The 12,499-nt window shown below is 36.2% G+C and overlaps 1 protein-coding gene across 1 annotated transcript; it reads left to right on the top strand.

Moving 5' to 3' along the window:
* Positions 1-323: 323 nt before the first annotated feature.
* On the top strand, positions 324-4,611 carry LOC122139996 (focal adhesion kinase 1-like). Its single transcript, XM_042741202.1, has 3 exons — positions 324-818; positions 1,888-2,114; positions 4,441-4,611. Exons 1-3 carry the CDS (start codon positions 701-703, stop codon positions 4,609-4,611), a joined length of 516 nt encoding a protein of 171 aa, XP_042597136.1. The 5' UTR covers positions 324-700.
* The last annotated feature ends 7,888 nt before the right edge of the window (positions 4,612-12,499 follow it).

Raw genomic sequence — 12,499 nt, 5'->3', positions numbered from 1 at the left:
GATCTTGAAGTCATAACCTAGCTATCTTATAATGTATACAAAGACATTGTAAATATTACTCTCTTATAATCTGACTACTGAAATGCCAAACAAGCTGTTTATGCGATGTGTATTTGTTGCGTGTGGATAATTTTAGTTTTAAGAATTTTGAATTTTATTTATATCAGAATATAGTAGAAATCTATCTTTCAGTTGCTGTATGCTAGAATTTGATTGTATTGTAAATGCAGAGCTCCAGTGTTTTCAGTCAGATATGTGTCTGTGAACTCCTCCTCCTGGCCAAGGTCCCATTGAACCACGTCTGTTTACTTGTGGGCGAGTTCAGTTGCGTGTGTGTGTGTGTAGTCCAGTGCGAGTTCTTGCGGTCTATCAGCTGGTTTAACCCAAGTGTTGTGATTTTAGAGCCGTTGAATCCAGGTCTTTGATTCATGACCGTCTTGTGAGGACGCATTGTGTATTCTCCTGGTCTCCTCAGGACAAGCGGACAGGAACTGGATCTCTGGTTACATGAAGCATGGGCCAGTCTGGACACATTATGATTATCAGGATATGATGTCACATAGAGGAAGCTTCTAAAATGTATTGTCTGTTTGAATATGTGTGAGAGTTCATTTATATCTGAAATGTGAACCAAAAGACTAACAGTAGTGACAACATGGAGTTTACGTTTTGTTGAAGTCCTTTGGACCCACCAGAGTGCATGTGTGCTTTGGACTTAAGTTGCTTCGCAGGCTCATTGTTTGTGTTTTTAGAGGGCCGAAGCCCTGAACTATTGAGATCCACGCTGGCGTGTACCTGCTGGCCCTTCTTCAGAAAAGGTAGGAGAGGGGCTCAAAATTAACTGAAACTAACTAAACCTACATTAAATGTGTCCTATATGCTTCACGCTGATTTCATTTCCTGTTTGCTGAGTTTTTGTATGTGACCCTAATTTTGTTTGTCATTGTACTTTTTGGTGTCATTTATAGATGCAAATTTATTTGAGTGATTGTAACGGCAAATATTTATTAAATTACTATTTTTTTCCAATTTTCTCTGTTGAGTACTTCATCAAGGCCTAGTGCAACCGAGTGCAATCATCTGCTTTGTTCTTGGTTTATTTTATTATCGTCACCTTTACACTTAGCTGTTCATCATCTAACCAGAGCTGTAGACACATTGTGCGAATGTTTTGGGCTTATTTAGCTGACATGAAACAGTCAGCCATTGTTGTATTGACCTTGCAGCTCTGGAATGCTATAGTTTGCCATCATGGATTGTTGTACTTGAAGCTCTTCTGCCAGAATATCTGACACTATCATAGTCCCCAAGGCCACTCTTCTGGCATGCTTGCAGGAGACATCTGTCTGTCTGAAGTGTTGGTGTCTGGACCTTTTCCTTTATTTCCTCCCAGGAGTCCAATCTCCTGTTAGCGTCTGCAGCATCCTGCAGTAAATTTTGCTCGGACGGTTGAATATCAAGCTGATCGGACAGTCTCGTTTATCAGTGTAGATCCAAAGCCTTGGGATTGCTTTGCTGCCATTCATTGTGTTCAGGTGACACCTCTAAACCGACTTGACTGAGAGCTTTCATTGTCTTGTCAGTGTGTTTTGATTCATCTGTGCACTCTGCAGTGAAAATGAATGTTTGTGCTCTGATAAATGGGTATTTCTTTTTATTCTGAACAAGAATATTCCATTATGCAGTGATCTGATTAGTATTATTATAATAAGACCAAACAGACTGAAGGCATTGCAAAGCTGATAGTTCATCCATTTACAGTAGCGTTCCCATAATCCTTCAGATTGTATTTGTAGCACAAACAATGCATATATTTTTTACAGACTTAGTAATTGTTGATTGTACTTCTTTAAGGTCTCTGCAGTGACAATTCTATGTTCTCTTCAGAATATGACAGACAGTTAGCACCCACCAAAGCCATGGCAGCGGCTTACCTGGACCCCAACCTGACCCATGCCCTGAACCAGGGGGTCAAGCCTCGCTTCAGCGCAGGGATGGAGCGGACGGCTGGGGCTCTGGAGCGCGTACTCAAAGTCTTCCACTACTTCGAGAGCAGTAGTGAACCCTGCACCTGGGCCAGCAACATCCGACACGGGGACTCAACCGATGTCAGGGTGAGTCTGCAGATCAGCTGGGTCACACTCCTAATGTTCTCCAGGATATAGAATACCATATCGGATCATATCGATTGCAGAGAAGAGAAGAGAAATGCATTGTCATTGTTCTTATGTATTTTTGGCAAAAATTGAGGCTGATATCAGATTTATTTATTTATTTTTTACTTGCTGTGTTTATATGGCAGGTATGAATATTTTCTATTGAATTGTTTTATAAAGGATTGAAGAACTTTTTTGAGAGCTTTTTTATTTCAAAAACCTTAATTAATAATACAATACTATTATTACTAACAATAGACTTTTTACACAGTCATATTGCTAAATGGATTTTTTTCATTCATCATTATTTAAAGCAAACAGACAACATCATCATATGAGGATTCGTTTTTGATGAAACATAATTATTGGCTAATTTTATAAATTGCGTCATTATTGTTAATAGGACCATTGTAAGTTACTTTTTAAGTTCTAAATTGTGTATTTGTGTAGGGCCCTGTGAAATCCGTTTTATTTTCCCCAAGAATCTGGGAATTCTGTTTTTTCTGTTTAAATTTTTCTGCACTGCATTGTTTTCAGTTTACATTTTTCTAAACTCTCTTTTATTGGCTAAGTTAAATTGTATTAATCATAAAGCATGTCTTATTAATGAAATCATGAAACATATACAATTTAAAAGCAATTTATTAAAAGTTTAACAAAATTCAATTAAGGCCCTGTAAATATTTTTTTTTCTTTCAATTCAGTTCTATTTTCATCAAATTCTGTGTTTTCTATTAATTTTCTGGATTCCATTTCAATGGTTTCATTAAACTATAACAGTCAAAAGCATCTCTAATTAATTGATTTTATAAAAAAAAAAAAAAAAAATAAATTACATTTTCTGCTAAATAAATTCTGGTAAATATATTTTCTTGTGAATATTCCTTAAAAATAATAATTTTATTTAGTAGTAATACTATCATTACATTATGTAATGTATTTCTGTCACAGTTTCTTCAAGTTAAACCAGACTTTTATTTTGATGGGTTTTGCTGTGAAGACCTTTAAGTTTCTGTTTGTATATGATATGATGACAGGACGATAGTTTTCTCAAAAGAAACTGTAAAATCTCTCAAGAGAAGTTATAGACATTATGTTTATGTGTTCATGTACTCATATTGACTGGAAACATCACGAGCGTCATGCGCGCTTCAGTATGTGTGTGGTAAACGAACGACATACTGTTTTTGTGACTTAATATTTGCAGACACTAGTCCATATCACATTTTGATTTAAGTGTACTGACCTACTTTTAATTTATCCATCCAATATTTAACAAATTCCACCTTATACTGTAAATTCCGTTTTTATGACTCCACTTTAGTACAACATTAGTCTGACAGTTACACCACAAACATTCCTGTGCAGGACTAAAGAGGATATTTCCTCTGAACTCCAGGCTTTTCAGCATTATTCAGAATGCAGCTTGCAGTGGCCTAGAACACTCATGGTAAAACCCCTTCAGACAATGGCATGCTATGCTACTCTAAATTATTTAATGAGTTTGGTTTTTGAAGCCAAGTAGCCGTAAGACTTCAAAGCGCATTGCCCCGCTTTTATCCTTCACGTGGCTGCCATTGTCCCAGTTCTCTGCTGTTTTATGCAGGTTTACATCTGATGCTGATCAGCCTTATCAGGTCTGAACCTCATTCAAACCTGGCCCAAACTAAACAGACCACTGCCACAGAAACGTCACATTAACTCACAGTGCTTCAATAAATCAAACCGATTGAATTGATGTCTAAGATGAAATTAATGCAGGTGGTTTTAGTGTGATAAAGCCCTATGATTAAGCCAGGTTTTCTATTTTCTTTATTTATTTTTTAGACATGTTATATTAGTAGTCTATGATGTCTGTAAGAAGATAGAAAAGATAACGGGCATCACATATTATTCATCACACACTAATGTGGCTTATCAGTTCTTGCCTGATGGCTCATGCATTTTTCAATTTGCATAATAAATTAAATAACAGTTTTTCCATCCTATTAGACATCATATATTATGCCTCAGTAGACTCTTGAACATCCTGCTCTCTCTTGGCCTCATCCATCTCCTCTCTCACCATCGCTTTCTTACATTGATTTGAACCACAGAACGTACTGACCCATGACATGACACATTAATCAAAGAAAGATTAAACTGAAACTCTTGTGGCTTTGAGCCTATTTTCTTCAGAATATTCTGACATTTACTCATTTAGATGTCCTGTCCTGTTTTTTTATATTTTATGAACTTTATAGAGTGCTATGCAGTCACTAAATGCTTGTGTATGTGTTTTCAGGGCATTATACAGAAGATTGTGGACATTCATAAGGTGAGGTGTGTGTCCTGCTTTGGTCTGCGCCTGAGCCACCTGAGAACAGGTGAAATTCATTGGCTCCACCCCGACATGGGCGTGTCTCACGTGAGGGAGAGGTACGAGCACTGCCATCCCCAGGATGACTGGAGGTGAGTTACTGTTTTAATCCTCATATCATAAGCATAAAACCATTGTTATGGTTAATAATTAATTAATTTATTAACGGTTTATTTATCAGTTAATAAATAAACAGCACAAGGTTGGTTTCTGTTTTTCAGCCAATAGCAAACAAGGAGATGGTTTGGAAAAAAAATACTTTCATTGAAGCAACTATGCTTTAGATTCTGACATGTCTGTGTGGCCATACAGGTGCTTAGTAAAGATTGCCACCACTTATTTCTGTCATCGTTCCCCCTCCTGCTTGATATTGCTGTCTGCAATACAATCAAAACACCTCTCACATCTCTGAAATGGCACATCTGAGACCACTGTGGTGCTGTGGTACATTATTATCTGTAATATTATTATTTTTTTTCTGGTGGTTCCTATTGTCACTAGTGGTCTATTGAAAGAAATGATGGTAGTTCAAGTCTAAGACCTTTCAGAAAAGTGTTAAATTATGCAAACTTTCCTTTGTTTAATTGCATAAAACAGGAGTCCTGTTCCAAAGTCTTTACATCCAGTACGTGCCATGTTATATCTGGGTCATGCCTGTTTTATGAGGGTGACTCTGCACATCGTTCTGTTGTAAAGCATTATGGGAGTGAATGTGCTGTTCATCTTTATAGGATGAAAGGAGGATATAATGGCTTATGTATAATTCATACAGTGGGGGTGAATAATTCTGCATCACGATGAGGTTGGCCCAGTGGGCGGAGCTTCAGAATAAATGTGGCTCGTCGTAGTGAGTTTTATCTTAATGAAGCTAAATAAAGCAGTCTGTGCTTAATTGCTCTATTATTTATATTCCATTCACGCAGCTGGGGGCTTGTTTCACCCATCTTCTTTCTTTAACCGTTCATTATGAATGAATGGGCTTTTTATGCATTTACGGGGAAGTCCGCAGTTCAAAGGATGAGCTTGAGTCTCTTTGCCCTCCAGCATGTCTTCATAATGAAAAACAGAACCCTCATAATACATGCAGCATTTGCTTTAGAGCAAGACATTTTACCCTCTGCAAATGCAGATCAGCAGGTTAAATTCCTCCTCTTCAGTTTCTGCAGAAATAGAAAAGAAATGCATAGGATACTGGTTCTTAACTGCAGGCTACCTCTTGTTTTTTATTGTCTATGATCATGTTTCCCACATGGAATAATGTTATTATTCAGCACAGCCTTAAATACAGTGGGATAAACTGATTTAAACCAGAAATCCAATCTGGTTCTATTTTGAAAATTTTACTAAGTATTGGTGGGAATTTTTGCTAGTGTATGAAGAACAATGCTTGTTCATCAGTTTTACTCGTGATATTTTTATGGCCCTGATCATGGAGGGACAGCATTTCTACAATTGTATGGATATTGAAGCTGAGGCAAATTTTTGCACTACTCAGATTTTTGTCAAGTCAAATGCTATAGAGTGAACTAAGAACTGAAAGGAATATAAATTTAAAATTTGCTTAAAATCCTTACCCTTAGGTCATCGAAGATGTAGATAAGTTTGTTACTTCAGAACAGATTTGAAAAAATTGAAAAAATTAAATTTAAATTTAAACTAAATTGAGAAATTTAGCATTACATCACTTGCTCACCAATGGATACTCTGTAGTGAATGGGTGCCGTCAGAATGAGAATCTAAACTGCTGATAAAAACAATAATCCACAAGACCATTCTAGTCAATCAAACAACATTTTGTGAAGCGAGAAACTACGTGTTTGTAGGAAACAAATTCATCATTAATTCGTTTTCATTTTAAATTATCGCTGCTGGTGGAAAAAATACCTACTTTCACTTTTTCTAGTGAAAAAGTCCACCCTTTTTCTAGTGAAAAAGTCCACCCTTTGTTGTTTTCTCACATGAAAATCCACAGACATCTTGTTTAGAACTGTAGTACTGTTTTTGCTTGACAACATTGTTTGATCTGTGCATATTTTTCTCCTGATTCAGACAAGACTGCTTTTCGAGAAAGCAATATTATGGATAGAGGATGCGTATTTTAGCTGGAAACAACAGTTTGAAGTTAAAAAATGTTTCCGCAATGCATTTTAAAACTATCTGAAACTCGTTTGTCTTCATGTTTTGTGCATAATGTTTGAGGCAGATGGCACAGGTACATCATCCCTAGCCAATTTCGAGAAAATTGTTTTGAACGTGTGAGGCAGGTGCCGCAGCATTCTGTCTTCTGCTCAGGTAGAGGGATGTGTAAAACTAATTTAGCGTAATTGAGAGCAGACAGTGAACCAGCTGTGAGAGAACGGGGTGTGATTTTTACCTCCCAGACAGACAGCTGCTGAGAGCAGCCACTAATACTGCCGTAATTGTGTTGTCTGGCAGACTTTAGAAGATCTTGTCTCACCGGCATCTCTAATCAGTCACATATGGAAGGGAAGATGCATAAAGAGTGCCATAATCTGAACCATCATTATTGTTAAAGATTCAAAACACACAGTGAAGAGGTTCAACCCGAGGGCTTGGTTTTCTAACGCATCTGTTGTGATTGGCCAGGCTGTATGACAGCTGCCAATCATTGATGATCACCTGTGATTGATATTCCTGAGGGATTATTTTGTAGGTAGAGCTGACAGTATGTGGAGATGTCTTTTTATTAGATAATTTCTTTTCCTCTCTTTTCTCTCTCCAGATATGAGCTACGGATTCGATACTTGCCTAAAGGATTTTTAAACCAGTTTACTGAGGACCAGCCAACTCTCAACTACTTTTATCATCAGGTGATGGATAGTTTAATCTGGCAGCCTGTGTACTGCTGCCAAACCTTTTGCTACTGTCTCCCTGTATAGACACTTCCTCCCCTTTGTACTCACTCTGCTCGGGTGAGTCGCACGAAACCTGTCAAGAACACGCCTAGGGCGTATTTCACCCCAAAATCAAAAGAAGCTATAAATTATACTTGGTTTTACTGTACCTTGTTATTATATTTGGACAATGAAACCTAGTAGCACCAATACAATGTTTTGCAGTTTGATATTATTTCCATGACAATTAAGCATGTTTCCTTTTTAGTTCTCAGTGCAAATTTGAAAGTCATGGTGGTCTTTGTTGTATTGCTTTCATTTTTGCAGATCTTAATGGCAATCATAATAATGTCACAATGCAAAAAAAAAAAATAATAATAATAATGGTCCTACCATAGGTTTCTTTTTCTTCATGCAATATTGTTTATTTTTTTTATTTTATATTGTTTATTTCATTTATTTTTGTGTTATTATTATTATTATTTTTATTATTATTATTATTATTATTATTATTATTATTATTATTATTATTATTTCAGGGTGAAATAATTCCCTTTTTGTTAGATTCACCCACACAGTCCATTAACAAAAGAAACGGAAAGGTGGTTCAGGGTCTGTAACTGGTTTGATCCCTGCCAGGTTATAAAGATCAAACCATAAGCCATGAAGATGTTTTTTCATGACTAGCAAATTAGCTCTGTATTATGAATGTTTTATTTATTTGACATGCAGTATTGGTCTGTTCCAGAGGAGGAGTGAAATGATCGATTCTGTCATTATCCACTCTGTATGGTCAGTATTGTGTTGTGCGTTTCTCCTTGCCTAGCCTAAAATACATCTCTCTGTGCCCAGGTGAAAAGTGATTATATGATGGAGATTGCCGATCAAGTTGATCAAGACATAGCACTTAAACTAGGCTGCCTTGAAATCAGGTATGTGTGATACACGGTATACTCTGTTGAAAGGTTTGGGGTCAGAACTTCATCAAAAAATCTTGAAAAAACATATTGCTGTTTCTACAAAATTATAAAGTAGCACAACTGTTTTCAACATTGATAATAAAAAAGAAATGTTTCTTGAGCATCAAATCACCATAATAGAATGATTTTTGAAGGATCAAGTAGACACAGAAAGCTAAAAATTCAGCTTAGCCATCACACAAATAAATTTTTTTCAGAATGTTTCAGTATTTTTGATCAAATAAATAGTGTTGGTGAGAGATTTCTTTCAAAAAGATTAGAAAATCTTACCCAAACTTTTCAACAGTTGTATAAATGATTAAATGTAAATATTTTCCCATGACTTTTAACAAATAAAGACTGAATTCAGACAAATTGCTTTCCTTTTCTCCTTTACAGGCGGTTTTTCAGGGACATGCGTGGAAACGCCCTGGATAAAAAATCAAATTATGAATTATTAGAGTAAGTAATGCTATGTGTGGATCATTGGTGTCCAGTTCTCAAATTGTGTCCATGTTTACATGAATTATAATATATTTCTTCAGACAGCATCCTTTTTATTTAACTTGAGGGTTAGTAGAACAATTAGTTTTGGTGTTTTTCACCTTAGAATAAAAAAATAGTTGTCAGAAAGGTAAAAATTAGCTTTACATTGTTTTTTGAGAAAGTTGAATTTTATGAAATGTAAAGTCAAAATTAAGAGCAATCAGGAGATATAAGGTCGCAGTTGTGAGAAATACAAGAGCAATAGAAATAGTCACAGTTGTGAGAAAAAGTTGCAAGTACCAAACATGGACTTCCATTGGGAAACCTGGCTTAACACATCAAAATAGTGTTCTCTCAATAACAGTCATGACAGAAGGATTAACATTTTTGCATTGTGCCTGGACATTGTGTTAAGAAATTAAATTCTAATTGGTTCTTATTCTCATTTTACTGCAGTGTTCACTTATGATGTAATGCTGTTAGTGTACTTCAAACCAAGCCTATACTGGACTGAAAGGAGTACTGTAGTTCTTTGAACCATTAGAGGATTTCTCTCCCTCTCTTTTTCTTTTAAATTGTGTGTATATGGGTCAGAATAACTAGTCCGTGTTGCATGGCCCTCTGAAACCTGTCTGATCTATTTTTAGTAGAGTATAATTGATCTTTGCGTATCTCCTGCAGTGGTGCAGGGTCTCCATTACTGTAGTGTTGCTTTACACTGGAAGAGACAATAATCTGTAATAATGGCTCAGCAACAAACAAGTTGCTGTCTCGTTTCTTGCGCTTTTACCACTAAATCTTATGTTTTGCTTTCTTTTAAAGACTGAAGTCAGTTTCTTGCTGTTTTTTTTTCTCCCTGCAGGAAGGACGTTGGTCTGCGGAGGTTCTTTCCAAAGAGTTTATTAGACTCAGTGAAGGTAATAGACATTTCTGATGCTCCTGCGATGACTTCCTCAAAACGGTGGTTGTCTTGATTTATTGGATGTGAGAAAATGCTATTGTTCAGGCAGAATCAATGTTATTACCTGCCTGGCTTCCTCTGTGGTCTCAAACCCCTGAGATGTTTTGGCCCAGTTCTGTTTTCCTTCTCTTTCTGAAGAAGCCACTGAAGGGAACCGTTCTAATGAAATGCAGTTTGCCAGAGAGCCATTTCCTTTTCCACCTGACCTACCTAGTCCCTTACAGTCTTTCAGTATGCTGTGGCATAATGTCTGCTGTTATTTCAGTTATTTGTAAGGTAAAATTTGGTATAATATGTATTGTGAATATTTCTATACAGAGAAAATGCCATGATTTTTACACTTTTAAAAGAAAATAATAAAATAAATGTATGTAAATATTTATTTTTATATTAAAAAACAAAAACAAAATATTTTTACATTCAAATTTTATGCAGTTCACCTTTGCAATTGTGCAGTGATGAACTGCACTTTTTTTTTTGCTCGTTGCCTCATTAATTGTTTTAGTACATTCTAATTCTGTGCGCATTTGGCGTTTGTGTATTTGCGTTCCCGAGGGATTTTCCTGTTCTTTATTAAAGGAGATTTCCTGCATATTTTGTGGCTTTCACTGTCTTCTGCTCTTGCTTTCTGTATTTTACATTCTACCCCCAGAGCAGCCCAAAATCACCTCCTTTTCATTGGTTGCCATGGAAACCCAAGCCCATGTCAAGAGGGAAGAGAGAATTACAGACCAGTTTTGGGGTTTTAAATTTGAGAATCTTTAGATTTATAAATATTCTAGATCTCTTGAGTAGAGGACACTGATTCTAATTGGCTAATAATCATCTCTGAATAATGAATACTTTTTGATAATGTTTACATAATTTGAGAGGGCTTGTTTACTTTATTAAAGACTGGTTTGAAAGCTATTAGAAACCTGTCTGTCATTTTATAGTATTGAGAGAAAAATCACATCATTATTCTGCAAAGACAGTTTTATTCAAACCTTTAGTGATTTTTTTCTTTGCTACGGTCTTATTGTTCAAAATGATTCACAGGCCTCAATTCCTTATCTCTGAAGAAATATTGATTTACAGAATTCATTTATAAATGCTTTTTCCTTTAAAAAGGTTCAAATGTCCTTGTTTGTTGCATTAGGGTTCTTGTTGTCTACACCTAAAGGTGAAGTGTGTCATTTTTGCACCAGGCAAGACCAAACAGGTAGTTCCTCCTCAGATGTGTTCCATTGATTGAGCAGTATTGAGCAAACAAACAGTATTTCATAATATGTTTACAATCTTTCTAAGGTCATCTTATGAATGGCATGTAGTTGTCACTAATCTCGGCTAGAAGAAAATGTTTTATCTCAAAAAAATCACACACTTCACCTTTAAGGGTTTATAATTAATATTATAATTTAATTACAAGTCACTGTATTTTGTCTTTGCAGGCTAAATCCCTGCGCAAACTGATCCAGCAGACTTTTAAACAGTTCGCCAATCTGAACGACGAGCAGTGTATCCTCAAGTTCTTCGAGATCCTTTCACCTATATACAGATTTGATAAGGAGTGTTTTAAATGTGCTCTCGGGGTGAGTTGAGTTGAGATGTTAATTAATTCAATTCATTAAAATAAAGCCAAAAGTCATTTACATGTAATAACTCGCCTGATTTATTATTTCTTGTCTTTATGATGGTAGACTACTTTAATGGTCTGCAGTGCCCTCTGTTGGCTGAAAGATGAATAACAATATAGTTTTGCCATACCCATAAGTAATAATTCATCATTGTGAGGGGACATCAATTTGCATTGTATTTATCAGTTTGTGTGTGTTTCATAAAGTGTTTGAGTTGAATGTGTCTGTTGTTGCGTGTGATAGTCAAGCTGGGTGATATCAGTGGAGTTGGCCATCGGACCCGAGGAGGGCATCAGTTATTTGACGGACAAAGGCTCAAATGTAAGTACTGTGCAGTTCAATGGATGAGGGACTGGACTGATAGACGGTTGGACAGTGAATCTAATGTCTGTATCTGTTTCTTTGTAGCCAACACACCTCGCTAACTTCACACAAGTGCAAAGTATCCAGTTCGAGGAGCGAGATCGGAAGGGAACGCTGCAGTTAGATGTAGCTGGAGCACCTGAGGTAACTTCCACACACTGTTTTCAGTGTATCATCTTGTCTTATATGTGGTGGTTTTTATACATGGGTATGGTGCAGTTTGGGATCTTGTGTGTTCTTGTTCATTTTCCAGCCTCTGACTGTAAAAACTACAACACTGAACACAGCAGAGAACATGGCTGATCTCATTGATGGTTACTGTAGACTTGTTAATAGAACTTCTTCATCGTTTATTGTCCGTGTACAGAAAGGTGAGGACACAGAAGCACTCAGACGAATCATATTAAAAATTGTCAACAGCCTAATCTTAATAATGTTAATAACATTTAACATTTTACTTTTTTTTTTTTTTTTTTTATTATATGTTTTAAATTTATTTCTACAATTTAAACCTTAGGGGAAAAAATGATTAAGTTGAGATTTTCATTTTCTTTGTTGTATTTCTCAGACCCTAAGGTACTATTTTTTCCCAATAGTTTTTCATTAGATAGATTCAGTTCGTCCTTTTCTTGCTCCTTTGGCCTCTTTGGCTCAGACATGTGGAATCTCTCAGTGTACCTTTAACTAATGTGACCCGCCGCCCAGCTCCCATTAACGTAGCTGTGGTAGTGCCCATCTGTTATG

The sequence above is a fragment of the Cyprinus carpio genome, chromosome B16 (genome assembly GCF_018340385.1).
Source record: "Cyprinus carpio isolate SPL01 chromosome B16, ASM1834038v1, whole genome shotgun sequence".
Classification (NCBI taxonomy): domain Eukaryota; kingdom Metazoa; phylum Chordata; class Actinopteri; order Cypriniformes; family Cyprinidae; genus Cyprinus; species Cyprinus carpio.
The sequence above is the reverse complement of the archived record's forward strand: the minus strand, read 5'-3'. Positions and strand labels throughout refer to the sequence as shown.